The sequence below is a fragment of the Mastomys coucha genome, unplaced genomic scaffold (genome assembly GCF_008632895.1).
Source record: "Mastomys coucha isolate ucsf_1 unplaced genomic scaffold, UCSF_Mcou_1 pScaffold22, whole genome shotgun sequence".
Taxonomy (NCBI): domain Eukaryota; kingdom Metazoa; phylum Chordata; class Mammalia; order Rodentia; family Muridae; genus Mastomys; species Mastomys coucha.
Window position 1 is genome coordinate 2394076 of NW_022196905.1, and position 9492 is coordinate 2403567.

Genomic DNA, 9492 nt, shown 5'->3' on the forward strand with positions numbered 1-9492 from the left:
TGTGCATGCTAGGCAAGTAATCTACCACTGAGCTATATACAGCTCCAGACCAAGTATATGTGTGCACGAGTATGTATGTATGCATGTGTGTGTGTATACACACACTTTTTATTTTCATTATAAAATTAATTTTGATGACTTTTTAATATAAATTTGTATGTCGAAAATGTAGGAGTGATGTTTACATTAAAATTGTGCTTGTTTTAGTTAGGTACAATTTTCTTCAGTTTACATATATTTTTCACAATAAAAAATACGAAGTAAAATCAGTAAAATGTTGAAATTCACTTTAGATATTTGCTAAAAAGCAATTTTTGAAATTATGGTGCTTTTAAGCTTTCATTATATTCTTAAAACCCTTCCCTGTGATATGTAATTTCTATTAATTTCAGTTAAATTAACATGTTCTAAAACACTTCTAATAGTAATATTTCTGACAAATCGTAAAATCAAATCACCAGATATAAAAGATGTATTTCAAGAATCTGCCCTTTAAAAATAATGGATCATCCATTAACTAAGGATCTCGTAAGCCAGGCAGTGGCGGTGCATGCCTTTAATACCAGCACTTGGGAGGCAGAGGCAGGCAGGTTTCTGAGTTTGAAATACAGGAATAACAACCCACAAACCACAAGAAACTCAAGAAGAAGGAAGACCAAAGTGTGGATACTTCATTCCTTCTTAAAAGGGGGAACAAAATACCCACGGAAGGAGTTGCAGGGACTAACTATGGAGCAGAGACTGAAGGAAGGACAAGCCAGCCTAATATAGCTATCTCCCGAGAGGCTCTGACAGTACCTGACTAATACAGATATAGAGGCTCACAGCCATCCATTGAACTGAGTACAGGGTCCCCAATGATGGAATTAGAAAAGGACCAATGGAGCTGAAGGGTTTGCAGCCCCTTAGGACAAACAACAATATGAACTAACTAGTATCTTCAGAGCTCCCAGGGACTAAACCACCAACCAAGGAGTATACATGGTGGAACTGATTGTTCTGGCAGCATGTGTATAGTAGAGGATTGCAAAGTCGATCATCAATGAGAAGAGAGGCCCTTAGCCCTGTGAAGGTTCTGTGCCCCAGTGTAGGGGAATGCCAGGGCCAATAAGTGGGAGAAGGTGGGGTGCCAGGCATGGGGAGTGGGGGAGGCAACAGGGGTTTGTTCTTGTTGTTTTTGTTTGTTTGTTTGTTTGCTTTTTGGAAGGGAAACTGGGAAAGGAGAAATCATATGACATGTAAATAAAGAAAATATCTAATAAAAAAAAATAAAAATATGGATCATCCACTAACTAAGGATCTCGTAAGCCAGGCAGTGGTAGTGCATGCCTTTAATCCTAGCAACTTGGAGGCAGAGGCAGGCGGATTTCTGAGTTTGAGGCCAGTCTGGTCTACAGGGTGAGTTCCAGGACAGCCAGGGATATATATATAGATCTCAAACTCTTTCTGAAATTATGTAGAGGACATATCCGTTCAAATAGTGATTTCTCTGCCCTCATATCTTTTTTCAATTGGACAGGGCACTGCAATGCTTATTCAAGAATCTCTTGTCTCAAGTTTATATAAACAATTCTTACCATGTTATTCTCTGCCTTGTCAATACAAACTGATCATCCAATGGCTGAGCAAAAGAGAAAATAGGGCGGGACTTCTGCCAGCCAGGGGGAAGGAGAGAGGTGGGGGAAGGAGTACAGGGAGAGGGAGAGAGGGAGGGAAGGACGGATGGAGGGGAGGAATAGAAATTCAGATTGGTCAAGAGGCGGAAGGAAGTAGTTCATGAGAGTTCAGCTTGAGAATAGAAGACCCTAAATGCATATACTGTGGGCATGTTGGCTGGGAGGTAATCAGATTATCTTAGGGGATTTAAGACAGGTCATTTATCTGCCCAGGTATTAAGGTGAAGCTGAAAATAAATCTTGGTCTCTGTGTTGTTATTGGGAACTAGCTAGGATAAAGAAATACAGTAGCCATATTAATTTACTACACATATTTATATTAAAAACAACATTTAGACATATCTGAAGACAAAGCCAGTAGTTTGCAAGTACCACAGAAAGTATTCAAAGACAAAGTATAAAGAGATATATAAATAGGATTTTTAAATCAGTCTCACTCAGAATGGTGTTTCTTTATGTATTTCATGAAATCCTTTTAGACATTATATATTATGGCTTGATACATTTAGAGAAAAAGCATAATTTAAAACCCACTTCTATGAAATGTAATTTCTATTATTTCAAGTGGCCTGTTCTAAAAATATAATAGTATAATCTGTTAAATTTGTATTCCCCCATTCATATCCTTTATGTTTTCTTCCCATGTATCTCCTAGACTAAATTTTCATTCTTTCCTCCTAAAGAGTTTTTAATGTTTCAGAATATTTTCAAAGGAGGAAAGTTCCAATGTCTTAGTAAATGCAATCTTCTCCCTAAATTCTTTGTAAACAATTCAGCACTTATGAGGTGACAGCCGAAAGTGCAAGAACTATTCATAAATACAATCACAAATATGTTCAGTAGGAGAATGCTGAGTCCTAGTGTATTTTCCAGTTTATAACAAAGCGTCATTTTTCTGATTTCATTAAGTTACAAAGCATTATGTTCCAGGGTCCACTATTAGGAAGCATGTAACTGACAAAGCTTTTTCCTAAATCCTTCCTTCTCTAAGTCGTTAACATTATCACTTTAGATCATTTAAAATTTTCTTTTCTGTAAGTCTTAAAAGCTTTTGTTTTTGTAAGACATAAGGGTCATAGTATATGTGGGTACTTTTCTAGACAACAAAACCTGTGGGGAAACGGTTCAAAATCAAGGCCGGGATGTAGCTCAGAGTGTTGGTCCAGCAGTGAGATTGTTCCCTAGCACCACAAACAAAATTAAGAGCAAAACAGAAACTTAAAAGTCTTTTCTTTATAGTAATGTAAAAGCAGTTAAAACAAACAAATGATTATCTTTAAATGTGGTCAGGTTTTTACAACACTACTTTGAGGCTGCTCAGTCCAATTTTAGATTCCCGGAGACAGGAGGTAGTGAGTGGCAGAAATGGATAGAACCTACTCCTGGAACTGGTGGGAGGGCACACACTGCAATTGCAGAGGACAAGAGTATAACTAGCATCCACCTCAGGTGACTCACAATGACTTATTCTAGGGAATCCTACACTCTACTCTGGCCTCTATAAGCACTGCAGTCACGTGCACAAACCCATATACAGACCAACAAGATTATAGAAACATCTTAAAAAAGATAGTTCCTCGTGTATGCTCTTAAACTGAAGCAAAAGAGCTGAAGAGAAGAAGTAGGACCAGTCAACCTGGGAATGAGCAAATCATAATGAAATGGGTCTACAGCACTCCCTGGATGCAAAGACAAAACCCTACACATCAGTTTTTAAAAAGGCACCTAAAAACCTTATATATTTAACTAGAAAGCAAAATCAGAAGTTGGAGGTCTCTCAGGACTGAAACCTCATTTTCTATAAACTAAGGGGTGCAGGCTGGAGATTCTGATGGATTGGCACTAAGCTCAACTCTTATCTGTGGACACTGGGAATATATGTGACATTTGTTAAAAGGTCATACTTGAAACTGCTGTCCTCTATCATTTCTGGGAGAAAGAGAAATTTAAACTTCCTGTTTTGAAAGTGATCTTATCTTGTATCTGATTACAAAATAACCTTATTTTACTGGCTGTTAGTATTTTAATTAATGAAATATGTTTGAAGTATATTTTTCAAATGTGGGCCCAGGGGTTTTCATCTTCAGACAAAAATTTCACATTAAGAAAATTCTTATCTGCTGGGTAGAAGTGGCATATGCCTTTAATCTGAGCATTTAAGGAGAGGCAGCAACGACAGATCTCTGTCTAAGTTCAAGGTTAGCCTGGTCTACAGAGTGAGTTTCAGGATAGCCAGGCTACACTGAGAAATCCTGTCTTGAAAAACTGAAAAAGGAAAAGAGAAAATTCTTATTTTCTTTTATGAGCTGAGAGGTCAACAGGTATTACAATACATACCAGGAGCTCATAATCACACTAGGTTCTCAATCTGTGGCTCTCAACTCTTCTGGGGGTCAATGACTCTTTTACAGAGGTCACATATGGGATATGCTGCATATCAGTTATTTAATATATGATTCATAACAGTAGCAAAATTAGTTAGGAAGTAGCAACAAAAGTAATTTTGTAGTTGAGGGTCACCACAATATGAGGAACAGTCTTAGAAGTTATAGCATTAGGGAGGCTGAGACCACTGCACTAGTGCTTTCATATATGTATATAGGAAACATTTAAGATTGCTGTCCTGTATCATTCCTGGGAGGAAGAGAAACTTGTTCTGAAAGCGATCTTACCCTGTAGTAGCTTTGTTGTGTTTTCATTTCATTAATGTATTTTCATTATACACACACACATATATATATACATACATATATATATATACATACATATATATATGAAATAAGTTTACATAACTTATTTAAACTACTTTTTGGATAACCAACCTAACAGGCTACTTATATGTACTTTTGTTCTACCTCATTTTGGTTCATTGAGATACAGTGTGTCCAATCTCACCTTATTTAACTCATGCAACATTGACACTTACTTAAAAAAAGATATAGGTATACAAACAACATAGCTATAATGATATCTGAAAACATCTAGTATCTAATTAAACATTTCTTCATAGAAGCCTTGGAAGTGGGCTTTAGAAAATAAACATTCAACACTCACATGTATGTGCCAGCACACACATATATGCATGTGTGCACACAGGTACAATTAAAAATAACAGAAATCAGTTTAGAGGGGGAAAAGAATATTTAAAGACAACTTGCTTCAGTCTTAATTTTTTCTTCCTCCTACACTACTAGATTTCAGTGTCACTGTAGGTATGTAAGATAATTAAGTGGTAAATCCTAGAAAAATAGCAGGTAGTTTATAATTAATAACAATTTCGTGGGTCATAAATAAATACAAATTTCTTAGCTAGGTATGGTAACCATACCTTTAATCGTACCATTCAGAAGGCAGGGGCAGGTGGATCACTAAGAGTTCAAGGTCTACATAGTGAATTTCAGGCCAGCCAAAGCTACTAGTGAGACCCAGTCTTAACAACAACAATCACAAAAAACAAAAACAAAAAAAAACCCACCCCCCCCAAACCAAAAATAAACAAAATTCCTTTAAAGTTTTCCAATTTCCTGAGACTGATTTTCTGTCTGCAAGTAAAATAGTATCCTGAAATGTACAGTAGGTCACATGACTGAAATCATTGTGCTCAAGAAGCTAAGAGAGGGGGCTGGTGAGATGGCTCAATGGGTAAGAGCACTGACTGCTCTTCCACAGGTCCTGAGTTCAAATCCCAGCAACCAAATGGTGGCTCACAAGTACCCACAATGAGATCTGACGCCCTCTTCTGATGCTGTCTGAAGACAGCTACAGTGTACTTAATTATAATAATAAATAAGTCTTTAAAAAAAAAAAGAATCTAAGAGAGGAAAATTAGAGGACAGCCAAACAACAATACAGAGAAACCACAAAAATACAAGATACTATTTACCATAAAAATAATGTATTTAATATATGTATTTAACTTTCCTTATACCTATTACTGAAGAATAATGAAAAATTGATAGGTAGGGCCCAGGAGTGGTGGGAAATGTATGTAATCACAGTGTAAGAATTATTCTAGGATATATTGTGAGTTCAAAGTCAGCCTGAGTTTCATGAGACCCAGGGCCAGGGAGATGGCTCAGTGGGTAAAGGCACTTGCTGTTAGGCCTAATGACCTAATTTCAATCCTTGGGGGCCACATATTGGAAGGATCCAACCAAATCCTAAAAGCTGTCCTGACATGCCCAACCACAAAGTGTAGTATACAGGCAGACACATAATAAATGTAACTAAAAAATAGAAAAGTACCTTATACTAAAATACACACACACACACACACACACACACACACGTGTGTCAGTCATACTTTCTACATTTGGTAGAACATTTACAATAAATCTTTATCACCTGATTAAATTAGTAAGGAAAACACTTGGAAATAGTTGTGAAAAATAATTTACTTACCTGCAGCATGCTGACTATTTCAACTTTGTTGAAGAAAATAAAGGATGTAAGAGTAGAAAGGAAATTCTCTTCAAAAACAGATGGTGTAGGCAAAATGATGTCCTGAATGTACTGTACCCTGTAAGTCTGATGTATTTTTTGCCTTAGTTCCGAGTCTGTTATTGGTATAACTTCCTTAAACTTTGCAGTTTTAGTTAAGAATTCTCTATGTCTTTTTGGCTGGGCCAAAGCAGGATCATATTCAAGGCATCCCACGACATCCATGATACACTCATCAGAAAACATTACCTCAAAAAGTGTTGCCTTATTTAGGAATAAGATTCCTCTAATAATTTCATACAGATGGTGTAAGCCTTCAGTGTTTTCTATGTTCTCACAAGCTTGGAACAGCTGTAGTAGTTTTTTGATATAGCCTTCATTTTCCAAGGCCAGAGCCAGCTTTTCCCTACGGATAGGTGAGGAGAGAACTGAGGTAACTAAGTCAGCAATCTCTTCAAGTTTACTGAGTTCACATGTGGGCAGGTCAATTAGATGACTAGTTTCTGGCATTTCTTCAAATCGTTCTTCTTCTGATTCATCAATGAGATCCTGTGTGACTTCTACTGATGGGTCCTTACCTTGAACCTAAAAACACCCAAGTAAAGCTGGTTATCTTAACATACAAAGTAAATTAACACTGGAAATCAAACCACAAATCTGTGACCACTGAATTTAAGTAAAAATGCCTTGAAAACTGAGCACAATTGTTCACCTGTAATGTCAGTGCTTGAGAGGCTGAGGAAGTAGAATCAGGAATTCAAGGCCAGTCTAGTTAAGAAAATGACATCCTCAGGACTGGGGCAATGACTCAGTAGGTAAAACCCTTGCCACGCAAGCCTGAGGACCCTTAACTCTTCAAAGTGGAGCCCAAGAAACCAACAATTCAGGACAAGGCAGTGGGCATGTGTTTGTAATCCCACTGTGGGTGAGAAGAAAATGCAGAGAAGTAGTAACAACAGAGGGCAAAGAAATGGGTAGATGACGGTGTAGTAAGAAACTCAATGCTGCATCTCTAAGGCTAAGAGCAAGAACCAACACTGGCTCAATTACACCAGATGCCTGAAGGGACAAAAACCTTATTTATCAAGGCTTCTAGAACCTGGCAAAAGGAAATCTTGTAAACTGAGTGACATTGCTCTGAGACATCTCATCATACAAAGCAATGATGAACTGGAACAATCTATTGACTCTTACATTTTAGGTCCATTTACCACTATACTATTATTGTACAACATTGATATTCTTGACTCAACTTTTATGTATATAAATTGTGTGATACTGATAATCAAATACATTGGAAATTTAAACTAAAGCTTCCTGAGGATGTAATGTTAAAGAAAATGACTGGCCTGGGGAAGACAGATTTGTCAGGCACTGGCTTAACTTCTTTCTTTCATTGAGACAGAGCCTCTTTTTGCAGTCCTGGCTGGCCTGGAACTTCAATGTAGACAGGGCTAGCCTTGAATTCACAGAGATCCACTTGCCTCTGTCTCCTTAGCACTGAATAAAAATGTGTGCTATGATTTTTGGCCTTTTTATTAAGCACTTTTTTCCCCTTTCCTTTCCTTTTTTCTTTTCCTTCCTTTCTTTCTTAAGACAGAATCTCACTGAATAGCTCTGGCTGTCCTGTAACCCACTTTGTAGACCAGGCTGAACTTGAACTCACAGAGATCCACCTATCTCTTTTAATCCTGAGTCCTGGGATTAAAAGCATGCACTACCAAGTCTACCTTCGGTAATTTTTAAGTTAAACAGTGCTGATTTAAAAAAAAGTCATTGTGTGTATGTGTGTCTATGTCATAGTGCACTCATGGAGGTCAGATGACAATGTGAAGGAGTCAATTCTATTCTTCCACCATGTGGAGTTCCAGGAAGTGAAATCAAGTAGGCCATAGGAAACAATTCCGAACAGGTACTATAAGGTACACATTGCAGCAAGTCAAAGAGAAAACAGTAATGGAATTATTTTTTTAAGTATATATATGAATAATTAAATGGGAAGTGGACACCCCAGTGTCATGTGTGTCTGTGAGAGATCAAAATGATTCCCTGCTTCCACCATGGATTCTTGGGATCAAACTTGGGTCATCAGGCTTGCAGATAAATGCCATCTCATTGGCCCATGTTTTAGTATGTCCAGTCTACCTGGCTCCTTCAAATGTCAGGCATATTTATACTGCTTTTACTGTTTCTAAATGTAGATGCTTAGTCAATATGGCCATTTAAAATTTGCTTTACAGGGCTAAAGAGATGTCTCAGTGGTTAAGAGCACTGGCTGCTCTTCTAGACGACCCTGGTTTCATTCCTATCCACGTGTCTCACAACCATCTCCAACTCCAGGTCAAGGGATCCAACACTTTCTGGCCTTCTTAGGCACTGAAGGGCCATAGTACACAGCCATAGATGTAGGAAACACACTGATACACATATAAATCATCAAAAGAATGGTTTTACTTTTTCCCTGTTGGGAGATACTGTGGAGGTCAGAGGATAACTTGTATAAGCTGATTCTTTTCTTCTACATGTGTTCAGGGGAATGAAACTAAGGTGGTAGGCACCTTTACCCTCTGAGACATCTCACAGCCCTCACCTGTGGTCACTTAGGTGGAAGAGCACTCTAACCAAGGTAATGTTACCCAAAGGAAAGTTTGTCTACTGCCCAGTTCGTGATGGGCAACTTCTATGTACTTGCAATGTCCTATCTTAAAGAGGCGACTGATTACATGGAGACTTAGGGCTATGCATCATTCTATGCTAACAATGTGGTTTATTTTGGTTTCCATGGATTATGAGGATCCTGACCTCTGAATGAGCTGGAGTCTAAGGTCAACCAAACTCATGTGATTTATCTCCAGTGACAACCCTGGACACAAATGCTTAGGTAAACTGCTCTGGTTGACAATGCTCACTGTGCTGCTGCACACTGGGACTGAGAGATCTAAGTACTATACATCCAGAAGAAAGACTTGGAAACTCAAGTACAGAACTCTCCTGGATCTTTTGCCCTATATGCTTCTTCCCATTTGGTGATTTAAATCTGTATGTGTCATTATAGTAGTAAACCGTATTATTAGAAACAATACTGTTATTTACTTAAAAAAACAAAAACACCCCCCCACCCCCATATGGCCCAGCCCTTAGCACACAGCTTTAATCCCTCTGGCTGGAATACAAGATGCACCCATGTTTGAAAGTGATGTCTACTTGAGTTGTGGAGAAAGTGGTGAATCAGAGAAAGACTTGACAGAATAGGATATACTCAATTCTCACCAGAACAGAGAAGAAAAAGGCTACTTAAGAGAGCACCACAGCAGGGCAGTGGTGGCACATGCCTTTAATCCCAGCACTTGAGAGGCAGAGGCAGGCGGATTTCTGA

At 38.1% G+C, this 9492-nt stretch overlaps 1 protein-coding gene across 2 annotated transcripts in view; it reads right to left on the minus strand.

Moving 5' to 3' along the window:
• Ppp4r3b (protein phosphatase 4 regulatory subunit 3B) overlaps positions 1-9492 on the minus strand; it is a 48372-nt gene that overhangs the window by 26296 nt on the left and 12584 nt on the right. For both annotated transcript variants that reach the window (XM_031339856.1, XM_031339855.1), the window contains exon 4: positions 6078-6701. In XM_031339856.1, the coding sequence (XP_031195716.1) occupies positions 6078-6701 (624 nt within the window). The remainder of the gene's footprint in view (positions 1-6077; positions 6702-9492) is intronic.